The sequence below is a fragment of the Ipomoea nil genome, unplaced genomic scaffold, assembly GCF_001879475.1.
Source record: "Ipomoea nil cultivar Tokyo-kokei standard unplaced genomic scaffold, Asagao_1.1 scaffold0937, whole genome shotgun sequence".
Taxonomy (NCBI): domain Eukaryota; kingdom Viridiplantae; phylum Streptophyta; class Magnoliopsida; order Solanales; family Convolvulaceae; genus Ipomoea; species Ipomoea nil.
In genome coordinates, this window is record NW_017617365.1 from 733,396 (window position 1) to 760,403 (window position 27,008).

Below are 27,008 nucleotides of genomic sequence, written 5' to 3' on the forward strand. Positions count from 1 at the left end.
CTAGACAGGTTTGGGTCAGAAAGTCAGAAGTTATCTGTTATCCCACCATTGTTCTAACTGCATCTACAACTGATGCTAGATGGTATTTCGACAGTGGTTGTTCCAGACATATGACAGGAAACATTAAATGTCTGATGGCTGTTCAACCTAGTAGTGGAGCTGTAACTTTTGGAGATGGACAAAAGGGTAAAATCGTTGGGAAAGGAGTCCTAAATGTTCCAGGTTTACCTCAGTTAGAAGAAGTCTTGCTAGTCAGTGGATTAAAAGCGAATCTTATTAGCATCAGTCAGTTATGTGATCAAAATTGGAATGTATGCTTCGATCGTAACTGCTGCAGAGTGAGTGACAAAGCAAATCAACTTGTCATGGAAGGAACTCGATCTTCAAACAACTGTTATGTTTTGACAAATGAAACTGCTTGTCACCTATCCAAATCTGATAAATCAAAACTCTGGCATAGACGACTGGGTCACATAAATTTCAGAGATATGGATAAGTTTATAAAACTTGAAGCAGTAAAAGGTGTACCGAAGATCAGAATTGATCCCGAGAAATTTTGTGGCGCATGTGCTATTGGGAAACAAATCAGAACTCCACACAAAGCAGTAAGAGGTATCACCACTGAGAAATGTCTAGATCTTGTCCATATAGATCTCATGGGGCCAACACAGACTGAAAGCATTGGAGGAAAGAAATATATATTTGTGTGTGTAGACGATTTCTCCCGATACAGTTGGGTTTACTTTCTGAGGGGAAAAGACAGAAGCCTTCAAGGTCTTCAAGACTCTGTGCATAAGAGTTCAGAAGGAAAAAGATGAGTCTATTATAAAAGTTCAGAGATTGAGGAGTGATCATGGAAAGGAATTTGAGAACTCACTATATTCAGACTTCTGCTCTGAGCATGGTATCTCACATGAGTTCTCAGCTCCTAGAACTGCTCAACAGAATGGAGTGGTGGAAAGAAAGAACCGAACGCTACAGGAAATGGCTAGAGTTATGCTACATGCCTCACATATGCCACAACGTTTCTGGGCTGAAGCAGTACACACAGCATGTCATACTATAAATAGGGTCTACCTTAGACCAGGGACGACGAAAACTCCATATGAGATCTGGAAGGGAAAGAAGCCAAATCTGAAATACTTTCATGTGTTTGGGACAAAGTGCTATGTGCTGGCTGACAGAGAACAAAGAGGGAAGTTTGAACCCAAAAGTGATGAAAGCATCTTTCTTGGATACTCTCCGAACAGTCGTGCATACAGAGTCTACAACAAGAGGACTCAGTCTGTGATGGAGTCAGTAAATGTGGTTGTCGATGACAATCCAGAAGAACCAGTGGACTCAACAGTGATAGAGTCACCTCTACGTGATTCAGATGCAAGTTATAACAACAGTCAGCTCAAACCACAAGATTCATCAGATGAAGATCAAGAAAGTTCAGAACAAGAGATAATCTCATGAATGATGTTGGTAAAGACAAACCTACCAGAACTCAGAAAAACCATCCATCAGATAACATTATTGGAGATCTGTCAGATGGAATGAAAACCAGAAGCAGAATAAGAAATAATCTGACAGAAATATCTGGGTCTTACTGCTATACCTCAAAGATAGAACCAAAAAATGTCAAAGAAGCTCTACAGGATGATCTGTGGATCAATGCAATGCAGGAGGAGCTACATCATTTTGAGCGGAATCATGTCTGGAATCTTGTACCAAGACCTGATGGTGTTAACGTAATAGGAACGAAGTGGATCTTTAAAAATAAAACTGATGAAGCAGGGAATATAGCCAGAAACAAAGCTCGGTTGGTGGCTCAAGGTTATACACAGATTGAAGGGGTTGACTATGACGAGACATTTGCTCCTGTAGCTAGACTTGAGTCAATTAGAATCTTGCTAGCTGTCGCTTGCATTTTGGGATTTACATTATATCAGATGGATGTCAAGTCAGCGTTTCTGAATGGGTATCTCCATGAAGATATCTATGTGGCTCAACCTAAAGGTTTTGAAGATCCAGAACGTCCTTCGTATGTCTATAAGCTTCGAAAAGCTCTCTATGGCCTTAAACAAGCTCCACGGGCCTGGTATGAACGTCTGACACAGTATTTGCTCCAGCACGGATATAAACGCGGAAGTGTTGACAAAACACTGTTTGTCAAATCGACAGGAAGTCATGTAACCATCGCTCAAATCTATGTTGATGACATTGTGTTTGGATCAACCTTGCAGAAATACACTGATGAATTAGTACAAGTCATGGAGGAAGAGTTTGAAATGTCCATGGTTGGTCAACTGACGTATTTCCTAGGTCTACAAGTCAAGCAAAGTTCTGAAGGATACTTTATTTCACAAGAAAAGTATGCTAAGAATCTTGTCAAAAAATTTGATCTGGAATCATGTAAACCATCCAGAACACCGATCTCCACTTCTACAAAAGTATCGAAAGATGAAACTGGTATATCAGTGGATAACACAGTCTATCGTAGCTTGATAGGCAGTCTATTGTATCTAACAGCCAGTCGACCAGACATAATGTTCAGTGTTGGAATCTGTGCAAGGTATCAATCTGACCCAAAGGAATCACATCTGATAGTAGCAAAACGCATTCTGAAATACGTGAAAGGAACGATACAGTATGGACTCTGGTATTCCAAGGATAGTGAACTGAATCTGGTTGCATATTGTGATGCTGATTGGGCATGGAATGTTGATGATCGGAAAAGTACTTCTGGAGGATGCTTCTTTGTTGGGAAGAACTTAGTATCCTGGTTAAGTAAGAAACAGAACTCTATCTCACTAAGCACTGTAGAGGCAGAATACATAGCCGCAGGTGGTTGCTGTACTCAGTTGGTTTGGATGAAACAGATGTTTTTGGATTATGGTCTTACACAAGGAACAATGACACTTTTTTGTGACAATGTCAGTGCTATTAACATCTCCAAGAATCCTGTTCAACATTCCAGAACGAAGCATATTGACATCAGGAATCACTACATCAGAGACCTGGTTGAATCCAAGGAAGTTGAGTTGGAATACATTCAGACTGACAAACAACTGGCGGACATTCTGACTAAGCCACTGGATGCTAATCGTTTTGAAATTCTCAGATCTGCTCTGGGAATTTGCAGAATTAACTGACTAAAGCAGTAGGTCCGTCAGAGAGGAGTTGGTTTAATACGGGTCAGTGTTATGACTTTGAATTTCCTTAAAGACTCTTCTCTTTTTATGTTAAGAAGATCTTCTAAGCTTAGTCTTCTCAAAAGATATCTGAAAAGATCTCTATGCTTTTTGAATTTCAAATTCCCATGGGTTCCGTTTCCTTCATAAAAAGGAGCTGTACCGTTGTGTCCATCAATCACTTCTGCATGATATTTTGACTTGCCGCATTAATTAGGGTTTATCACCCTTAAGACTATATGATACCGGGTCAAGAAGAAAGAAATCACCTCAGCTCCCATCTCTCCACTTCCCGTGCTTAACTGCTATCGGTGTTCTATTCTTCTCCTCGCACTTAATCTTAAATGGCAGACCCCGTAAGAAACATCATCATTAAGCTTGGAAGCAAGGTACATCCTCCGGCGGCAGCCCTCAAACACATTCAGACGCTTCTACAGTTGGCTATGAAGAAGAAGCTCAAGCTTGATCCTCTGCTTCGCGACGAGATTCTGGTGACTGTTATGACCAACTATCCGGAATTTTATGCTGAATGGTCGGTAGATGATGTAACTGAACTTCTTGTATTGGTCGCCGAAGACAACGGGTAAATGATTCTGAAACTCCTATTGAAATTTCTCCTGATAGACCTGTTGATTCTTCTATTCCATCGTCTGTGTCTGTTTTGCCTGAAAATCTATTTGCTTTGGGTTCCGAGAAGTCCCCTGTGAATGTCAATCTTCTATCTTTGCCTGTGACTAATGTTGATGATGAAAAATCTGATGCGTTGCGTGTGTCTGATGAGAAAACAAAGTCTTCTGATGAGCCAAATCCACTAAGTCTGGTTGTTTATGCTTCTGAGAATATTGCTCTGCCTCCGTCTGAAACTGTTAATGTCTCTAAAGAGTCTTGTCCTGCTGTTGATCCTCCTGCCTTACCTACAACTGTTAAACCTGTTGATTTATCAAGTCCCCACAAGTCGGAAAAAACAGGTGGCGTTCCTGTTTACACTGCAACATCTTTAGGAGAAAGCCTGGAACATGTGCGACATTTTGCTGGATTACCATCTGCTTCAATCCCTCAACCTTATCGAGTGATACACCCTTCCGAATCCTCCAGTGAAGATGATAAGATACTGGCTGAGGTGTATGGATCCTAAGCACCTTCTTCTGCTGCCCTACTGTTGAGGGAACTACTCATCCTGATTCCACGAATTTCCGAATTCGAGAGATATCAAATATTGTTGGGAGCTCATCTGCAAATGTTTCTGAGTCTAGCCACTCGGTCACTCCTGTTCAGTCCCCATCCAGAGAAACAAGACAGACAAAAAGGAAGAATGTTCCAACAAAGGTTGTTGTTGAAACCAGTGCTGATAATGTAGATGTGGATCAGCCTGTGAAAAAGAGAAAGTCGAGTGAGATTGCTAAGCCTGAAGGAGACCCACCTATCCACCAAGTTTTCAAGACTCTACGTTCCTCTGTTAAGCAACAAGGAACTACTGCTGCTCAAGCTACTTCTGCACCAGCCCCCTCTGCCAGAAAAGGGAAACCTACTACAAGGTCAAGAGGTCGAAGTGTAACTCCGGAGGTTCCACCTATTAAAGGAATTGATTCTACTATTTACAAACCTCAGTTTGTATCACCTGGTGCACAAACAAAATGGGCCACTATGGTCAGAAGGGAGCTGATTGTTCAAAGAACTGTGGATGAGAATCAACTATACTCCGTTTGTGATATTCTGCCCTTGCTGAATGAAGTTGGTCTTTTGAAAACTGTTACAGATGTTTGCCCTTTCTCCAAGCTGCTCACATATGAGTTCTATTGCAATCTCAGTGATGAGATTGACAGTCTCACAGGGCCACGACCGATGCAAATCTTCATCAGAGGGAAGTGGTATGATTTTGGGCCAGATGTAATAAATAAATACTATGGCTTGCCTACAGTGCAAGAAGAAGTTTTTACTGAATGGGACGTGGTGGCCAAAACTCTTACCGGTGGACATACTACATCCTGGCCTACAGGAGATAAGGACTATTTGCTGAGCTTGCATCTCACGTCTAGATATGTCATCCTACATCGCCTGGCTCTGCACAACTGGCTTCCATCAGCTCATTTCAACACAGTTGGCAAGCTTCTGGTAGGGTTCCTATTTAGAATTGGAACTAAGATGCAGTGTGATCTGGCCAAATGGATTTTTTATCATGTTCTAACTCTGATTCATCCCCGGGAACAGAAGGTAAGACTACCGTTTCCAAATCTGATTTTTGGCATCCTTACCTCTCAGGGTCTTAAGCCTATGCCCAGTGAAGTGATCAGTCCGACGCTGCTGTATACTGTTGATAAACGTCTTCTCTCTGGAGATCATATTAAGGATGTCGTTCCTATGACTGCCCCATCTAATTCGGAACCTGATGCTGTGAATGATGAGTCTCCTCATGCTAAAGATGAGAAGCTTTCCGAACAATTGAAGGCGCGAGTTGCTGATCTTGAGACGGTGCACGGCATCATTGCCAAGCAACTGACTGGTGCGCGCACTGAGCTAGCTACTGTTCTTCTCCGCATGAGCTTGTCTGATACTGCTGCTGCTGCTGAGGATCCTGTGAAGTCTGACTGTGGCTCTCCCTCAAATGCTTAATCTTTGGCTACCATTGGCAAAAAGGGGGAGTAGTAAACTCAGGGGGAGTTTTTTTGTGATCGAGTACCTTCTGGCCCTGGCTGGGCGTGACTGTTTTGATATTGTTTGTTTTTTGTTTTTAGACTACTTTGGATCTTATGTTCGTTTTATCCTATGTAATCTTTTTGGACACTTGGGTTGCTTCCTTTAATAACCTATCTTAGTTCTTTTTAAATAGTTGAGTTGTTTTGCCAAATAATAGCCAAAGGGGGAGTTTGTTAGTGTTTTTATGTTCAAAAACCCCATATTATAATTGGCAATATTATTATGGCATACTAAGATAGGTTTAGAGTCTGTCGGTTGGGTCTACAGTTTACTGATCAAGCAGAAGCAACGACAGAAGAACTGACACTGAAGATCTGATTTAGGGAAGCTGTTTCCTTAAGAGTCTTACGCGGTATTATCAGCTCAGTATGGAAAGTCGATCAGCGTATCTTCAAAGAAAGTAATGGACCTAATCTGCTAAGATTACATTCCTCTTTTATTGTCCTACCTTCTACAATCAAAGATCTTTTATGGAGAGTGTTTATAGAAGGATCTATAAGTACCGGTTCTAAAAGGTAACTGGCGTTACGAAAAATAAGAAGAAGAAACACTCCATATCAGCTTTAAGAGTCTAGATCTTTGATTGTTATGCACCTTCTCAATACAACTTGTTCATGGTGATTAAGATGATGAACTTGAGAAGAGTTACTGCTGCTTAAACGAAAGGACACTAAGATCACACTGTTGTGGGAACAACATTATAGAGCGTCACTGAAGTGGACTGCATCGGAGCTGGCTCTCCAAGTGAAGGGACATCATTGGACTTCTGTAGGCATGGCTCTCTATCTTCAACAATCCACTAAACCTGTGTAGACTGGGTATGTACCTTGTGTGGGGCACTTGGGTAAGATTATTGTATATCTACCTTTGTACATTGGATTATGACTTAGTGGATTGGACGCCTATGTGATCGTCCCCCAGACGTAGATACACATTGTATCGAACTGGGTAAACATTGTGAGTGTTCGTTCTGTGTGTTTGTTTATTTTTCTCTGATGTTCGCTCCATGATCTATCATTACCAAGTAGGTGCTTAACTGAATCTATCAGTATTCTAAGTCAGCAAACTATTTCTGATAATTTTCGTAAAACGAGGAAATGCAAAATTACAGCAAGCTACCAAGAAAGAGGTCAAGAGATGGGTGAAAGAAGGAATACAAGGTTATATGTTACAAGGGATGCTCCAAGAGATCAGAGCCAAAGAACTAACAGAATCTCATCCTCCAGAACTAGATGAGATTCTGCAAGAATACCAGCAGTTGTTTAAGGAACCAAAAGCTCTACCTCCTAAAAGACCATTTGATCATATGATACCCTTGCTACCAGGATCCAAACCAGTAAATTCAAAACCCTACAGATATTCTTTTCTACAAAAGAACACCATTGAGAAAATGGTAGGGGAAATGCTAACAGCTGGAATTATTGCACCTAGTACCTCTCCTTTTGCCTCTCCTGTTTTCTTGGTGCCTAAGAAGGACAACTCATGGAGGTTTTGTGTGGGACTACAGAGCCTTGAATGGCATAACCATAAAGAACAAATTTCCTATCCCACTCATAGAAGATCTGTTTTCAGAATTGGCCAAGGCTAAGGTGTTTTCTAAATTGGATCTAAGGGCTGGCTATCACCAAGTGAGGATGAAACAAGGAGAAGAATACAAGACAGCATTTAGGACACACCAAGGACTATATGAGTTTAAAGTCATGCCATTTGGATTGACAAATGCCCCAGCCACTTTTCAGGCCCTCATGAATCACGTGTTTCAACCTTTAATCAGAAAAACAGTCCTTGTCTTCTTTGATGACATCCTTGTCTATAGCCCTTCATTGGAAAGTCATTGGGAGCATCTGAGGGAAGTTCTAAGGATAATGAAGTGCAATCAGTTAATGGCTAAGTTGAGCAAATGCTCATTTGCTAAAAAGGAAGTGGAGTATTTGGGACATATTATCTCTGAAAATGACTTGTAGACTAATCCAGAAAAGTTAATTGCCGTGAGGGCTTGGCCAAAACCAGCTAACATCAGGGAGTTAAGGGGATTCCTTGGTCTAACAGGGTACTACAGGAGATTCATCAAGTCATATGGCACCATAAATAGACCCTTAACTGACATGCTAAAGAAAGATGCATTTCAGTGGAGTTCAGAGTCTGAGTATGCTTTTGATCAGCTTAAACAGGTTTTATGTTCAGCACCAGTATTGTCACTTCCTGATTTTAGTAAGGAGTTTATGGTAGAAGCTGATGCTTGCCACAAAGGTATGGGGGCAGTCTTGATGCAAGAGGGAAAACCAGTAGCTTACTTTAGTAAGGGGTTTGGTCCTAAACACTTGGGGCTTTCTATTTATGAAAAAGAATATCTATCCATCATTAATGTCATAGATAAATGGAGGTCATATCTTTGTGGAGGGCATTTTATTATCAGAACTGATCATCAGAGTCTTCAATTCTTGTTAGAGCAGAAGATCACTACTGCAATGCAGCAGAAGGGCCTTACCAAATTGCTTGGGCCCAGCTATGAAATTCAATATAAAAAGGGAAGAGAGAACTGTGTGGCTGATGCCTTATCTAGAAAAAGAGATGTGGCACAAGCTAAGGTAATGGCCATTACCACTGTCAGGCCATTATGGATTGAGGAGGTGCTCAAAAGCTATGAAGGAGATGAAGTAGCTACCAAGGTGTTGACTGAACAGTTAGTGGCACCAGAAGCAGGGTCAAAATTCACTGTTACTGAGGGATTGATCAAGTATAAGGGAAGACTTTATGTTGGGGTTTCAGGGGATTTGAGAAGCAGGTTGTTAGCTCAGATGCATAACTCTCCTATTGGGGGTCACTCAGGCCAGCAAGTAACATACCACAGGTTGAAACAATTGTTTTATTGGAGGGGAATGAATAATGAAGTCATAACAGCAATCAAGACATGTGAGGTGTGTGCGCAGTGCAACAGGAAAATGTAGCCTACCCTGGACTCTTACAACCCCTCAAAATTCCAGAACAGGCTTGGCAAAGTATATCAATGGACTTTGTTGAAGGACTTCCCATGTCAAATGGTAAGGAGGTAATAATAGTGGTAGTGGATAGATTTACCAAGTATGGACATTTCATAGCTCTCTCACACCCTTACACAGCTGAAAAGGTGGCTGAGATTTTCATGCAAAACATCTACAAACTTCATGGAATTCCCCAGGATATTGCGAGTGATAGAGACAAAGTCTTCCTAAGCAAGTTTTGGCAATCTTTATTCAAACAACTGCTGGTGAAACTGAGCATGTCAACAGCTTATCATCCTCAATCTGATGGCCAAACAGAAAGAGTCAATAGATGTCTGGAAACTTATCTAAGGTGTATGGTTTTTCACAAGCCAAAAGCATGGAGTAAGTGGCTTCACCTAGCAGAGCATTGGTACAACACTAACTACCACACTTCTCTACAATGCTCTCCTTTCCAGGCTCTGTATGGGTATTTACCCCCCAGCTATAACCTTTGATGTGGTAACAGAAGGAGAAGGTAATGAGTGGTTTAAGGAAAGGGCCACCATGGTGGCCATCCTTAAAGAAAATTTACAGCAGGCTCAGGCAAGAATGAAGCAGCAAGCTGACATAAATAGAAGTGAAAGAAGTTTTGAAGTTGGGGATTGGGTATATTTGAAGATACAACCCTACAAGCAAGTGTCAGTAGCCATTAGGTCCAATATTAAACTCACTGCCAGGTTCTATGGACCCTATATGGTCACAGCCAAGGTGGGAAAAGTAGCCTACAAGCTGCAGTTACCCCCTGGAACTACCATTCACCCAGTGTTTCATGTGTCACAACTGAAGAGAAGAGTGGGAGAAGGATTGAGTTCACAAGCCACCTTACCTCTTACTGATCAAGAAGGGATGGTCCTGACACAGCCCTTGGCAGCTCTGGGAAAGAGATTAATTAAGAAGAATAATAAGGCAGAAGTGGAAATTTTAGTGCATTTGGGCAACTTGCCCAAGGAAGCAGCTACATGGGAGAACTACCATCACATCACAAGGCAGTTCCCAAATTTCGATCCTTGGGGACAAGGATCCACTGAAGGAGAGGGCAATGTCATGGCCCTAAGAGCTGGAGAAGGAGAAGAGAATGGGAGGAGTCTCGGATTAGAAGAGGAGGCTGCAAAAATGTTAAGTATGGGAAGTCAGGGACCAAAACGTTGCCGTTTGAAGACGAGCAGTTACGCGGCGGTTATTACTAATCCAAACGGTGTCGTATGAAGCGGCTGGAATGAGGTGGTTGGCCAACTAATCCAAACGACGACGTATGAAGATGGGAGTTGAAGGCAGGTCTCAGACGACGCCGTATCACCATGCCTGAGCTGGATTGTTCTCAGCGAGAAAATCGGAGTTTGTTAGGATATTTTGGGATGAATCCCAGCTTTAAATTATTTGTTTTTTGGAGATGTTTTTTATGTTGTTTTTTGTCTGAAGTTACAGAACCCTAATTCCCCTTTATCTAAAAGTTTCTACTCTTCTTCTTCATTTATTTCCTTCTGCTATTTCCTTTCTGTTTTGCTGTCAAATTCCAAGGGTTGTGACAATTTGTCATAAAAATAACCTGAGAAATTTGATATCTTCTTTAGGATGGTGTGTTTTACATGCTTGAAGACAATGATCAAGATTCTCTTGTTTGTACTGAGTCACAGGTTCCTTATACGAGACTCAGGTTACTAACAAGTCATACGAAGATTATTGAATTGCTTTTGGAATTGAGCAACCTTAAAATAGAATGCTAGATAGTTGAAAATAATGTTGCAAAAGTGGTTTCAATATAAGAAAGTGAATAAAATGTGAATTTTCTACTTTACCCCTAAAATCTTAAATATTTTTAAATTTTTTCGGTCAGTTTTAACAATCGGAGACCAAATGCGCCACTTCGCTTATAACTGGGGGATTAAAAATGGATACGGTCATAACTCAGGGACTGAGTTGTCACTACCATTATAACTCAGGGACCAAAATCGCCATTTCCCCTAATAATAATATAAATAAATTATTAGGGTATCTATCAAATTACGATAAATTATTGTGTAGACCTGGACCACGGTCCAAAACAACGTCATTGAATTTTATGAGTTAGAATAATGTACTTTATGTGTTAGAATAATGTACATTATGTGTTAGAAAATGAAACTTCTAGGTTAAGATAATGTACTTTATGAGTTAGAATAATGTACATTATGCTTTAAAATACTATACATTATAAGTTATAGAAAGGTACTATATGTTGCAGTGGGTCACGTGAAAAAATACGCGAAACGACGTCATTTTTGGACTGTGGTCCACACAGTTGTATGGATCATAGTCCACTCAATAACTATTGGTCAAATTACTATGTAGTGTCATAGAGTGCAATCCTTATACCATGGACTAGGATTCACAGTACACCGTGGACCCTGAGGCATATGTATGTGTCTTATGTTGTGAGTTTTTGTGTCTTTTGTTAAGAAATTCTATATCTTAAGAGTATATGTTCTGTACTTGAAAACCAATTAGTAATTGTGTATTACGTTATGAATTTCTATGTCTAGAGGTGAAAATAGGCACACTACTGTATGGACCACGGTAAAAAACGACGTCGTTTTAATGTTTAAAAAAAATCATTATTGTGCACGCGTGTTAGAAAAATGAACATTCTAAGGTAAGATAATATATTTTATGAGTTAGAATAATGTATTTTATGTGTTAGAATAATGTACTTTATATGTGTTTAGAAAAATGAAATTTTTGGGATCAGATAATGTATTTTATGTGTTTGAATAATGTACTTTATGTGTTAGAATGATGTATTTTAGAGTTAGAATAATGTATAATATATTTTATGTGTGATGTAGTATATACGGACGGTATCAACTACAAATACGATTATAGGGTCGGTTCCGGGTTCGAATCCTTTGCCTAGTCTGCTTGTTTGTTTAAGTGTTAGAGCTCGGAGGACTTGACAAGTCAGAGGTTCCCGAGCTAGTAGCTTGCATGTAGAAATAGCCAAAGGTCCCTCCTGACAGCAATACATACGGTATTTATAGAGAAAATGAGGGAACAGGTTCTAGTCAAATGGCATGGGCAGCAAGTGGAGTCCATGGCTCAAGCCGGGGGCCCAAGGGGGTCTAGCCATGTGCCTTGATATTCTTGAAGGTATTGCACTCTACTGCTGGAGTGCCGTCGATATGTCGGTCTTGACCTGTAACAACCCAAAAACTTCTACTTCCCAATTAAGCCTATTTTATAAATAACTAGTCAGAATCTCTTCCCGATATTTTGTTCCTAAGTTGACTAGTGGCCTTTACAAATAAAATATTTATTCAAGAACCCTTATGGTGAATAAAGAAACACAAAAGCCTATTCATATACCTTAGTTTTTGAGACTCAATTTGGAAAAAATATTATTTTATTCAAAAGTCAACCCAAAAGTCAATCTAAGAGGAACTTGTGAACCTAATAGCCAAGTTTTCTTTCAAAACTTGATTTCAAATAAACCTATTTTATTTCTATATTTTTTTTATATTGTAACTTAGTCCGAATTTAACCCAACTTTTGACCTAAAATTATAACCTAAAGTTCAAAACCCAATTTCCCCAAAATACCCCCCACTTTGGCGTGAAATGGCTGATTCATGGCTTAGGGCTTTGTGCCCTAGGTATATAAACTTACTATTCCATTGCTTTGCCTCGCAATCTCCCACATTCCATCTCTTCATTTCATTTTTCCATCTCCTGAGAGAGAGCTAAAAGGCAAAAGAGCAACACCAACGGTAAGACTCTTCATCTTCTCTTCCATTTCCAAGATTTCACATCATTTTCTCTCTCTCTCCTTAGCTAGAATAGATGTGGTATTGAACATTTCTTGTGCTTGTGTATGTATGTTAAAGGAGAAGGTTTAACTTGAGGATAGAGATGGAAGGACTCTTGAGGTTGAAAAGCTTGAGGTATACCCCATGGACATCTAAAATATACTATTTTCCTCAATTTGTCCTATAAATGCATGTTTGAATGTTATTGATAATGTGTGAGCTTTAGAAGTGATTTAATCTCTTGTTTGATGTGAGAAATGTGTTGGAGGATGTTGGTGTTTTGCTTGGTTGGTATGTTTGGAGGTGTTGTATCAAGTTGAAAGTGGGCAAAAATGCCCAAGTGTGGAATAAAACAAGGGAGACGAGGCTACTGCCTCGAAGGCGTGCGGGCTTGGCCGCAGGTCCTGGGGGACTCGCCAGCCAGCCTGCGTGTCCAGTGGCAGGATTGGGTGGCAGGCCCTTCGCGGCTTGCCACTTCAATCCAGGCAACGCGGTAGGCATGGCGGGTCACTTGACACCTGCCACCAAGCCCGTGGCCTAGGGCCTGTAGGATTTTCGCGGGATTGCCACTTGTGTTTTGCGGGTTTTCGTGACTCGTAGGATTCGGGGACTTGTTCTAAAATGCTATGTGTTACGTGCTACGTGTACAAAAATCATTTTCACAATCAAAGCATGATTAATCTATTTATTTGAAGTTTGAATCAACCTTGGAATATTGTTAAGTGCTAAGCATGACCAATGGTCTATATGGTAACCTAACTTGCTTTAAGTGAGTTTATAATTGTACGTGAGTGTTGTCTTTTATGGCGTCGAGTGCCGTTCGGTGGGCCAACACTACCGTAAAAATACTTAGGATATTTTTATGAGTGAAAGACTCAGCGTAGCTAAGAAAATAATGCGATATTATTTCTCTAGGGTTTCGGTCGTTCAAGCGCCAGAGCGTTACATGGTGATCCCGTGGGGATATTTATACAAAAGTACAAGATTCCTACAAGGAAAATATGGTTGACGTGGAGCCAAACTAGTTAAGGAATCCAGCTTCCTTAATACCATAATTGTCTAAGCTAATAAAGAAAGCTACTCGAATTAAATGAGGAAAGTGATCTCCGCGAAATTTGCTTGCAACCGCCTCTGGGCAAGCACCCAGCCGGGGACGCCCTGACTGCCGGGGAGATGGCTGGAGGAGGGGCCATGACACTCGGGCAAGGATACCCCGGTCGCTAAGCCTGGTCGCCAGCCGAGTTCCTGAGTGGTACCTGGTCGAGGACACACCGCCCGGGACCTATCTCTATGAATTTTAATGCTAATAACATAAGGGGCATCACACATATCCTTCATGTCAAAGTTCTTAGAAAGAATTTTTTTCACATTACGAAGCATCCCCTTATCATTGGTGGCAAGTAAGCTATCATCCACATATAAAACAAGAAAACATACTCGACTCCCACTCACCTTCTGGTAAATACAGTGATCTAAGGGATTTTCAATAAAACCAAATGAAGAAATTACCCTATCGAATTTGATATACCATTGATGGGAAGCTTATTTTAAACCGTATATGGATTTCTTAAGCTTACAGACTAAATTCTCACCACCCCTAGAAGAGAAACCTTCAGGTTATTTTATATAAACCTCCTCTTCTAGATCATCATTAAGGAAAACAGTTTTCACATCCATTTGTTGCAACTCAAGATTAAAATGTGCAACTAAAGACAAAATGACTTGAAGTGAATCTTTCTTTGATACAGGAGAAAATATCTCATTGTAATTGATTCCTTCCTTTTGAGTAAATCCCTTTGCAACAAGTTAGGCCTTGTATCTTTCAATGTTGCCTAATGAGTTTCTTTTAATCTTAAAAACCCATTTACGGCCAATGGCCTTGGCCCCATTAGGCAACTCAACAAGATCGCAAACCCCATTGTCTTTCATGGAATTCATTTCATCCTTCATGGCTTCCAAGCATAAGTCAGACTGTGCACAATTTGTGGCTTGAGAAAAAGTTTCAGGATCATTTTCGGCTCCTATGTCAGATTCAGATTCTTGTAGATACGAAACATAATTACTAGGAACTGCTGATCGTCTTATCCAAGTAGACCGTCTTAAAGTTGGACCTCCACCGCCTTGCACAGGCTGCGGGGCAACTACCTCTTCAGGAACTGGTGACAGTTCTTGAAATGGTTCAGTCTGTATCGGCTCAGGATCTTGCTGTAAATCCTGAATTGGTTCAACCATTGGCTCGAAATCTAGTTCAGGAGGTTGCTATAAGTCCTGAACTGGTTCTTCCAAAGGCTGAGTCTCCACAGTTTGTGGAATCTCAATAGTAGGTGATATATCTACAGGCGAAATTGAAAGAGCAAGGTGGATAAGTACAACCCCATTAGATGACGTAGAGGGTTGAGAGTTAGTATGATCGAAGGAAGAAACAAAGTCCTTAAATCGATCACTCATACTATAACACCCCCGATTTTTACCACATTTTAAAAACTTAAATGCATAGGAAAACATCTAATTATCAAGACATAAAGCAAGCGGAAGCTATATAAATCGGTAAGTGTTATGCCACACCTATCTCAAATATAGGTGCACAGGCGGGAAAACTATCAAGTCAACAAAACATAAAGTGTCTAGGCACACAGGCCGCTAAACTAGGCTCATAGGCCAACAAAAGATAACGTCTAAACATGGTAGCTAATCTATCTAGCGATCCACATCTAGCGCTCTCAGCATCTACTCAAAACCTGTAGAATCAAAGGATAACACCAGGTCAGCGAATATTGCTGGTAACCCATCAATACGCGTTAAATAACATATATAGATAAATATAATCAAAACCATTTTGAAACGGAATACAATATATATCATTTCAAAACCAAGGAGAGAAGTCAACTTCAAAGACTCATCAAATCACTCTCAAAAGAAATAGGAATCACCATCCCCACAACAAAAACAAGACAACAAACATGAAAGACAATACAACTCAAGATGCATTCTACTGATCACAAAGTAGAATACATCAAGACATGCTCATAAGCAAGGAAAAACACATTCACATGATGACAACTACATGTCACGATGACAACTACATGTCACAAGTATCATAGTTCCAACCTTATGCCCTGTTACAACCTTATGGCTACCCCCGGCCTTATTTCAGTTCCAACCATTACCTCCCAGTGCCACCCTGTACTTCTGAGTCCAACCTTTTGCCTCCGGGGACCGTCGTCCCCCCACCTACACCACCCACATTACCACCGAACTCTCAGTACACGAGGGTACCATTAATTTCACAATCACAAAACCGCTAAACTCGTGAGCAAAGCTCAAGTAACAAACCACCAATCTCAATCATAATCACACACAAGGTCATCATCATTACCAAGAAGACTAAGACTCAACAATAGTCTTAATCAAGTATCAACAAAGGTACAATGATTTGCATACGTTCACATCATAGGAATCAATCAAGAGATCACAATAAAGACATGAGACCATACTCAATCAACAAAGGATTCCAATCCAACACCAAATGATTGTCAACACAAATTGGCAATCTCAATACGAAGGAACAAACCACACATACTAGCACATCATCTTCAAACTAGCATGCTTATCAAACGGGTAAACCAAAATTTGTTCCAAAGAACGTTCAAGACTCACATTAGCCCAATGAATCACAAAGTTGGACCCTTAGCACGATTCAAGACACCCTCTTTTCACCCTTAAAAGCCTTTCCTAGAGCTCCTCTTCCACACCAACTTCTCACACATAACAAAACACGTCAAAGATCCTAACTTTAGAAAAAGACATCTAAAAGGATATTAGAAACACCAAAAAGCCAAGGATCTTACCCCCCCCCCCCCTATGCTCAAGATGAAGAAAGTAGGAATCTTGGGAGAAAATCTTGCAAGACTTGGATGCTCAAATTCTAGCTTGAAGAAGAAGCTAAATCATTTTAGAGAGAGGCTAGAGGTTTTTGTGTTTTAGGTTGAAGGGTGAATGAAATGAAAGAGTCTTGCTAGGTTAGCTTGAATCACAAACCTTAGGTAGAAAGACATTCCTACCCTTACTAATGTTGGAAAGACAAGGGAACAAGGGCACAACTCAAGAAGCACAAGGTACAACCCTTTGATTTAAGTGACTAATCAAAATCTAGTCCCTTGACTATTTAAATGTCAGGATTTTAGGAATAATTCTTCAATTAATCCTTGGTTAGTGTTTGGATTTACGGGGTGTCACACCTACTAATCGAGTCATCTTCAAGAAACTTAGTATTCATTGATTCCACTATCCTAATAGTGTGAGATGGACAATAAAACCTATAACCGTTGGAAGATTGTGCGTATCCAATAAAGAAATCACTAATGTTCCTCGGGTTAAGTTTCTTTTCGTGTGTGTTATATATCCTCACCTCAGACGGATATCCCCAAACATGCATATGTTGCAAACTCGGTTTCCAACCTTTGAATAACTCAAACGGTGTCTTAGGTACAACCTTGGTCGGAACACGGTTTAATATATACGTTGTTGTTGTAAGTGCTTGAGCCCACGACTCCGAAAGCTTAGAGTTACTTAGCATACTCCGCACCATATCCAGAAGGGTCCAGTTTCTTCTTTCAGCTACACAGTTCTGGTCTGGAGAACCAGGCATGCTATATTAGGCAACAATCTCATGCTCTTGAAGAAACTTAGTAAAGGGACCAGGTGCTTGTCCATTTTCAGTAAATCTACCATATCATTCACCACCCCTATCAGATTTAACTATCTGTATTTTCTTGTTACATTGGTTTTCAACTTCAGCTTTAAATAATTTAAAGGCATCCAATGCTTCATGTTCGTTATGAAGTAAATACACATAGGAAAATCTCGAGAATTCATCAATGAAGATGATGAAATATTTCTGACCGGGTATTGTAATATCAGGACAACATATATCAGTATGAATAATTTCCAACAACGTTGAACTTATATTGGCACCTTTCTTTGACTTGTTTGTCTACTTACCCTTAATGCTGTCAATGCAAGTTTCAAAGTCAGTATAGTCTAGAGTAGAAAGTACTACATCCTTTACCAACCTTTTAATATCAACTCCTTAGACAGAGTAGCGTCACAAGAGGACTAGTAGCAACAAGGCTTTTAAGTCAGGGCCATAGAACTAGTATTCCTCCCCAAGAAACTTCCCTAATTCATGTGTTCTCATATTTGAAGTAAAATTGTTCTCATATTTAAAGTAAAATTCTTTGAGAGATCTATAAGATGGTAGATTCACCTATGGATATGCTTTGAATAGGGTAAACTATGAATATATTTATGTACTTTATGTGCTTTAAGATCTTTAAAAGAGCACGAGTGGAGTAATAACTGAAGAGTAAGAATATGCGTAATTTAACCTTAAATGCACTAAATTCACCTAAAAAGCAATAAATCATGTATAATAGGCATTCAATTTAGATTCCTAAAAGAAAAAATGCTTTACTAAAGGCATAATTATAACAGTCAAATAATTATTGCAATAAAGAGATATATATAGCGTGCTCAGATTATGCATATTACTAACTAATACTCCATAATTAAATTGCAATACTTAGGGTGTGTTTGGTTCGCACATGGGAATCGAAATTGGAATGGGTATCAAATACTTGGTAATGATAATGGGTTTTAGTGAAAGTATTTTGCATGTTTGGTAGTACGGTGGAATGAGAATGATTATCAATAATGTTGTTTGGTTATGTATGATCCTATAATGATAATAAAGATTTTAAAAATACAAGAACACAAAATCAAGACAAGTAATTCTAATATAAAGACATCCAAAATACCAATATGAACAAAAAAATAAAAACATAAATCTAAAAGCACTAATCAAAGAGGATGAGAAGGAATAAGGGAATGAAAGGGGATGATACCCTTATTTTATTTAGATATGGGGTTTTCAATTAAGAAGGTATTTGAAACCCATAGTAGTGTTCTAAAAACCTATCAACCAAACAATACCAATCACTTTGATACCCATTCATTAGAGCTAAACCTGTCAACCAAACACACCTTTAAACAATTTAATCTGAAAAATATTATTAAATTAAAAATTCAACTAAAAATTTAAAACTGTATAATTATTCAAAGTTGAATAATAATTTAGTAATACACTTAACTAAATTCAATTGAAAAATTAGATTAGGAGAAGTCCAAATAAAATGAAGATATTAAACTGAATTGGCCCAAAACCAAAATAAGCCCATATTATTTTTTTGTTTTGTTTTTAAAGAGGCCCGGTTTGGCCAAATTGGGCCAAACCTAGCCCAAGATCTCAAGCTTTCATCATCTTCTTCATTATGCAATAGACCTAGCAGCAGCCTTAAATCGTGGACCGTGGTGCATAATTAATTATGCTATGCACCACGCATCAAAATGACGCCGTTTCTTTATGTAAAGAAACGACGCACTGTTAGTGTTAACGGAGTGACACTACAGTGTATCTAAACCGACACTGCCTCACATATTATTTTTATATTATCAAATGAAACTGCAGTTATATCAAAATGATATTGTAGTTGTGGTGAAATGAAACTTCAGTATATATAAAATGAAACTGAATAACATTTCACATATTTGAGTATATATTGTACAATGAAGTTGTAATTATATCGAAATGATCATGTAGTTGTGTTTTAATGAAACTATAGTGTATATAAATTAAAACTAAATAACATTTTCACATATTTGAGTGTATAAATATTGAATGAAACTGTAGTTATATTGAAATGAAACTGCAATGTATACAAAATGAAACTGAGAACAGAGTTATTTTTTGCGGAACGGCGCGAAATGGATTCCATTTCTTTTCATTAAATAAAACGACGTCGTTTTAATGCGCGGTGCACGATGTAATTTGCCTAGCAGCGCAACAGAGCAATGGTGGATGACAAACAGCAAAGAACGGTCGTTGGTGTCGGAGGGGAGATAGCACTAGTGTTGCCGGAAAAAAACTAACTCTATCGCCGCAGCCTAGCCTCGACACGACGCTAACGTTGCCGTCCTCTGCCCGCAATTAGCCGCGTCGCGGAACCAGTCCAGTCGAAGTTCTTTTGCGTCACCGTCTGTCCGTCTCCATCACCGGAATTCCATTGTTGATGGCAACTGAAGGGAGAACGGCGGAAGAAGAGATGTTTTTTTTGTTTGAAAAAAGAAACCGCTGTCTCCTCCAACAACACAGGCTGCCGATGAGCAAATGGAGACCGGAGATCGGAACGTGACCGGCAAAGTAGTAGCAAAAAAAACAAATATCCAATTGATTTTTTTTTTGTTTCTTAATGCGGAAAAATATTTTCAACAGCCCAGAAAAATAATTGCAAACAAAAGAATATTCACATATGTAATCTCAATTATACAACATATGCAAATTAAAAGAACCAGGTAGAGATTATTTATGGTTCTGATACCAATTGTTAGAATAATTATATCACATTTAATCTATACTATTTGATAATAGTATCGTACTAACCTCCAGTCGTAGCTCTGTTTTGATGACGGTTGAATGATTTGGACTGCTGCAGAGATTACATGAGTATTTGTCTCTCACTTCTACTCAGCTCTCTCTAAATGATGCATGAGGATTGAGGAATATAATGTGAGAAGTGAGAGAACTGGTGACTTTATATAACCACTGGCCATCATTGCGGTTGTTGTACATCATTAGGTCTCTTAAACCATAATCAGACTCCTAATCATAAAGCAAGTCAAGCTACTAGGTTATTAGTGTTGCACAACATATCAAACACTTAATATTATCATAACTTATCCTAATTTTATAATTTTATAATAACAATAATAGGAAAACGTTACATGTCTTCAAAGTGTCTGTTAAGGATGAACATCTTAAGAATCCTGTCAAACCAATTCCAGTTTTGAAGATAACTAATGAAGATGAGTTAGTTACAGTGTATTGTCCATCATTGACTGATGACCATGATCAGTTTTCCAAAATGAGTGGTGAAGAAGAACAAGATCAAGACTCTAATGTACATACCTAATCTATAAACTTAGTAGGTTTTTAAATGCATGTTCTAAAAAACTTTTTTATTTTAAAACATGGAAGCAAATATGGAAATGAAGCTAGCAGCCCAGCTTTGGAACAAAGTCTCAAAGCCATATTGAATGACAGCCCTGAACAAGTTGAACCAAGAGCGATCAAAATATGTCTCCTTGACCATTTTTCATCCAGCTAAGATGTCAAGATATCTAAGGCTGTTTTAATCAAACAGGAAAAAATTAACTTTTTCAAAAATTGGTTCAGTTCTTGGGTTGTTCATGGACAATCTGCACTTGGTAGTGCTTCATGTTTTCTGTATGTGCAATCTGTGTGACAATATGCACTTGGTAGTGTAGTAATTATATTTTGGGTTGTTCTATTTTTTTTTCTTTGATGGTCAAATTACTTGGATGTTCTAATAAGTTATGTATTTTGTTCAACATGTCATATTTCTATTTTTGTTCTTATATCTTATATTTTGTTTATGTTTTTTCCATATTCTGTTGTTTTGTTATCTTTTATTTTTTAATGCAGGTGTTTTATTGACAACTCTCTTCATGCCATATTAAAGCGATTACATCCTGCACATCTTACATGGAAGTTACTCCGTATTATTTTTTCAGTAGTTTCAATTTGTAATTTTTTTCCTTGCATACTTTTAAGTGTAAATTCTTTTCTGTAATCTTTATTATAGTGGAAATGTAAGTATGCATTCATTTTACTCAGATTTGTCTTTTACACATTATTGCACAACGTAGTTTAAATTTTTGTTTGAAACAAATTTTTCATAATTATTTATGGTATTTAAGTACTTATGATAAATAAATATGATTATTATGATATATACATATGATAAAAAAAACACATGATAGGTAAACACAAGATAAAAAAAAAAAATAAATAAATACAAATAATCAGAGACAAACATATGATAAATAAATGATGAACACAAGTTACCATAATTAAGTTACCTTTCATGAACTCCTTGAAACAAACTCAAATCTATCTTCTGCATAACTTTTCAACATGTTCATTGGAGCCTGTAAACCTTAATCGGTTGCCCTATAATTAAATGAAGAAAAAAATGTAAGGTTAATGTTAATGCCAAATGGAATCTTTCTAAATAATCAAGTAAATTTAATATTACCTTGATTCTCCAATAGAGAATAAATATGCTTACAACCAGTTCCTGGAATAATATTATCAAACTGGAGTACATCTTAAGCACACTACTATTTTACTCTATATAATAGCAAAAACTTTTTTGCCACATTTGTTTCCCGCCTAAATAATACTACATCGTTTTTGTTGTATTTAATTATTTGAATGAAGCCATCTGATGACTCTTCATGGGACTTTTCATGAGTATAATAATTGTTTTCACATTTATATTTACAGGGCGTTTGGTTGGAGGGGGGAATTATGTGGGAAAGGAATTGTAATTCCATGGGAGTTGAATTACTGGGAATAAAGTGAGAATTTAAATTCCAGTGTTTGGTTGACAGGAACAGAATTATTGGGAATTTCAATTCCAATGTTTGGTATACATGGGAATTGAAAGGGAATAAGTAGTATAAAGTAAAAAATGTCCATTATTGTTGATAGACATTAATTTTAGGTTAAAAAAGGAAGGGGTAATTTTGACTCATCACTATCTTTTTTTCCCAGGAATTAAAATCCTAGGGAGACATGGGATTTTAATTCAATGAAAATGGGGAAATTGCAATTCCCTCCAACCAAACTATGGAATTTAATGGCCTTTGGAATTAGGTGGAAATTAAGTGGGAAGGGAATTTAAAATCCCTCCAACCAAACGCCCTGTTATAGTTTTTGAAATCCGCACAGCCGCAGAAATTGATTACCATTCCATGTGTTATCATTCTCAAGAAAAAACATTAATATCATTATTTTGAAATATTACTTTAGATCATATTTCAAAAAAAAAAAAAAAAAAAAAAAAACCTTTCCATTGCATTTCCTGATGAATACCCATAGACTCACGAGTTAATTACTGCTAACTCTTCAATCTCCGATGTAATTAATAACGAGCATTTAATTATCTAAAGAAATACAGTTTTAAAAATGTATTATAAATAGTGGTGTTATCCAACATTGTATACCACAAACGAAAGGCTTTCAAATTTACTCTGTGAAATCTACTGAAAAAATTCCCTCACAATACATTTTTGCCTCTCAAGTTGTCCTCTCCACACGAGGAGAGCAATAAGGGTCAGGTTTGTCCGAACTTACGAAATCCCTGAACTAAGAGAAGGACACTAAGGGTCTGACGTCCTGGTTCTTTTTTATGTCGTCCACTAAGGGTCTGACGTCCATTATCGGAGATGATTTGCATGGGGACTCCAAAGCGGTGTAGGATGTTCTTTCGTACGAAATCCTTAAATCGGGTGCTTGTGATGGTGGCAAGAGGTTCGGCTTCGACCCACTTTGTAAAATAGTCTGTGGCGACTATTATGTACTTTCTCATCCCAGACCCCATGGGTAAGGCCCCGACTATGTCGATCCCCCACCTTGAGAATAGGATCACCGTGCTGATGGGTGTGTAGCTGGTGGCTGGCCAACCCGGTTCGGCATGAAAGTGCTGGTAGGTCGGGCAGTCCCGGGCGTAATCCGCGCTCTCCTTGGCCATTTTTGGCCAAAAATACCCTTGTAGTAGGGCCCTCCTCGCCATGGTAAAGGTTCCTTGGTGTGCTGCGCATGTGCCCTCATGTATCTCCTCCTTGGCGGACTTAGCTTCGTCTGGGTATAAAAACCGGAGGAGGGCGCCGTTATAGGACCTTTTGTAGAGGGGTCGCCAAGGAGGATGTAAGTTGGCGACCTCCTCTTGATCGCCTTGGCTGCCTCCTCGTCTGCTGGTAGGGTGCCCGTCTTCTTGTACTCCACCAGGTGGTCTAACCAGCACGAGGGGCGGGTTTGTATGGGGAGGACTGGGAAGGCCTCCAAGCTGGACCTTTGGAGGTTTTCGATCCGTGCTATCTTGGAGACGTGTTCCGGCGCACCGAGGCCGAGCTTGGAGAGCAAATCCGTGTCCCTGTTTTGATTTCTGGGTACCTCGGTTAGGTCGGCTATGTGGAGGTCGGCCTCGGTGCTCTTCACGATCATGTCGTCAACGTATGCTTGCAAGTTCCGGCCGAGCACCATCTTGAAGACCGTTGCGACCATCCTTGTGTATGTGGCACCCGAGGTTTTGAGCTCGAAGGCCATGACCCGATAACAGAAGACTCCCTCCGGGGTTGTGAATGCTGTCTTCTCCTCGTCGTCTTCGTGGATGAAAATTTGGTGGTACCCCTGGAAGGCGTCTAGGAAGCTCATGAGCGCGCACCCCGCCGTTTCATCTACCAGCTAGTCGATGTTGGGCAGCGGGAAGGGGTTCATCGGGCACGCCTTGTTGAGGTCTGTGTAGTCCATACACATTCTCCAAGTGGGTGGTTTGGGTGTGAGGACCACATTGGCGAGCCACTCCGAGTACAGGACCTCCCTTATGTGTCTGATCTCGAGGAGGGTGTCGACCTCCTTCCTCACGAACTCCAGCTTTTCCGTGACGAGGTATCGTTTTCGTTGCTGAATCGGCTTGGCTTTGGGGTCTACCGTCAATTTGTGCGTGATGACCTCTCGGCTGAGGCCCGGCATGTCCTCGGGACCCCATGCCCGGTATTGGCCTAGGTATCCCCATTGGATGAACTCTTCGATCTGCCTCTTGAAGACCATACACTCGTTCGTGTCATGCCCACGCTGCCGATGGAAGCGACAGTACTTCTTCGGGTCAGCCTTGGGGGAGATCTTTAAGCACTCATCGGGGAACGAGACGATGCCCATGTCCTCCGCGTGGTCCAAAATAACACTTATGGGCTGGGTTAGCGGGGTTAGGTGTCGCAGTGGGGCTAGACGGGAACCCCGATCACGACGTGATCACGATGAGTGGCGGTCCTCTTGAGGTTAAGATGCCTTGTCGTTCCGACCCGGCCTTCCTCCTCCTTCTTCCTCTTTTCTGCCGCCTCGGCATTGGCATACCGTGTGGCGTGGTCCATCAACTCCGTGTACGTCTTTGGCTCGTTCCAGACGAGGTCGCTGTGGAAAAGACCAGATCTGAGGTTGTTGGTGAAAAATGGAATGGCGGACTTTTCGTCGAAATTGGTCACCCCCATGGCCCCCTTCTTCCATTTGCTCAGGTATTCCGCCAAGGTCTCCGACCTGTGTTGCTTCATGTAGCACAGATCAGTGAACTGTTTCCTTCGGTGTATGCTGGCCGCGAAGTGTGACATAAAATTCTTGGCTAGGGCGGCAAAAGTGGGCATGGACTCCGCCGGAAAGGACCCGAACCAGTCTTGGGCTTGACCGTCTAGAGTTGTGCAGAAACCGCGACACATGATTGCATCATTGACACCTGTCATCATCATGACCGCCTTGTACCTGTTGAGATGATCCTAAGGGTCTGTCGACCCCGTGTAGAGTTTGATGGTCGGGAATCGGAAGTCTCGAGACAAGGGCTCGGCTATGATGTCCTCCGTGAAAGGTTTGGCTAGGGCATCTCGAAGCTCCGCTGATTCGTCGCGCGCCTCGATCTTGCGCTGCAACTCACGCATCTGCTTGCGTAGTTGATCCATCTCGTCACGCTGGGAGCTTGGAAGTCGGCCCCTAGTCGCCCCCGAGTGCTCCAGTGGTGGGTTCGGCTCCCGTGGCATCGGAGCACGAGGTTCAGGGCTCTGGGACATTCGCGAACACGATGACTCCGCTAGTCGAACGTTTGCGGCCGGCCTTGACCCTAGGCGGTCTCGCGCCGGCACCTGTGAGCCCAACCACCTGAGCATAGATGTGGTCCGGGTCAGCCGAGTCCTCCTCTCCTCCCGTTGCTCGTGCTGGCCTTTACTGGTCTCCGCTTCGCCTCGCCTCTCCGACGGTTGCAGCGAGTTGACTTCTCTAACTGTCAGCGCCCCGGGTGCTCGGACCACCGCGTCCCATTGGAAGGGGCAGAGGTGGATGTCCCGGGGCACCCCATCGGAGCCCCTCCGCGACGCGGTTCAACGCGGTCGCCGCCTGCTAGAGTGCGGTCGCCTCCTCTTCGGGGGTCGGAATCGGGGGCGGAACGGGCGGCGCGAGGCGGTTGTTGTTGAGCCGACCCCGTAGGTCCTCCGCCATCCCTCGCCGGTTCCCGTTGATCTGATCTCTGAGGTCCCCTCCCGTCCCCACGGGCACGGTCTGCCGACTTGCCGTTGTCCCGTTAGGGTGGTTAGCGAGGGAGAGGTCGCGAGTGTTGCGTGAATCATGTGAATTGCGGGTGTTCGACCCGGATCTTGTCATCTCTATGGATGAGTGATAGTAGGGAGAGCGCTTAAGCTTGTACAGCCGCTCTCGACAAGAGCACCAATGATGGAATTAATTAAATCGGGGATCCGGATTAATTAACCCGAATGAATGAATAAATGTAATAAGTATATGATTAAAACGGTAATAGGGGTATAAATATCGGTACGGATATAGTCACGAGGACTGATATTGTATTAATTGAACATGTAACGTTATTACAAAGGTATGAACGTGTAATAACAAGACAAGTAAGTGTTTAGTACACCAGATACCTTGATTAGGACATTAAGGAGGGATTTTATAGCCTATGTTGCAATAACAACCCCGAAGAAACTGTTGGAGATACCCCCAACCGCATTGGCTCGCAACAAACACCGCACGACTCGGACAACGAGGAGACCCCGTCGACCCCAAAGGGTGGCGGTCCCCGCGTAGGCCGACCCCGGGTGTGATGGCCGACCCCGTGGTGGCTGGGCCTACGTGAGCCAACCCTGATTGCCGAGCCCATGTTGGCCAACCCTGGGGCGGTAAGCTGCCCCGGGGGTGGTTAGCCGACCCCGGGGTGGTTCGTCACTCCGTGTGCGTAGTAGCGGGGGACCCCGTGGTAGTAGCCGAGGACCTCGTTGTGACAACCCAAAATTTATTTTATAAATCCGGTTTTAAGAAAATCCAAATTAGCCAATTTTCACTCTATAAAAATTTGTACGAAGAAAACGGTGTTGAATAAAATTATTTTGAGCCATTTTAAATTTGATTCGACACCGAGAAGGGATTTAATTTCTAGTATCCTAAATTTCAGGGTACATTACGTGTCAAGTTTTGAACTGAGAAATCTATCTGAGTGAAACCGACAGAATTCTGATAAGCTTACCAAGTGTTCATCTAGAAGTCATTTTGGGACAATTCCATTTTCAACCCCAAACTATTTTAAATAGCCAATCTAGCCTTAGTTCATGGAGCATGGTGGACCACACTACTCCACCAAT

The 27,008-nt window shown here is 40.8% G+C and overlaps 1 protein-coding gene and 1 long non-coding RNA gene across 2 annotated transcripts; both read right to left on the bottom strand.

The window, feature by feature from the left end:
* Nucleotides 1-5,709: 5,709 nt before the first annotated feature.
* Nucleotides 5,710-22,834, bottom strand: LOC109179627. Its single transcript, XR_002053950.1, has 3 exons — nt 22,720-22,834; nt 22,516-22,518; nt 5,710-5,719 (listed from the first exon to the last, which is right to left on the bottom strand). It is a non-coding gene; the product is annotated as an uncharacterized LOC109179627 (long non-coding RNA).
* Nucleotides 22,835-24,599: 1,765 nt separating this feature from the next.
* LOC109179590 lies at nt 24,600-25,115 on the bottom strand. The gene has a single exon (XM_019329092.1). The coding sequence runs from the start codon at nt 25,113-25,115 to the stop codon at nt 24,600-24,602; it is 516 nt and encodes a 171-aa protein (XP_019184637.1).
* Between the last annotated feature and the right edge of the window lie 1,893 nt (nt 25,116-27,008).

What these genes read in the sequence shown, in the direction of transcription:
- LOC109179590 (XM_019329092.1), bottom strand. Translation starts at nt 25,115, where the DNA reads ATGATGATGACAGGTGTCAATGATGCAATCATGTGTCGCGGTTTCTGC.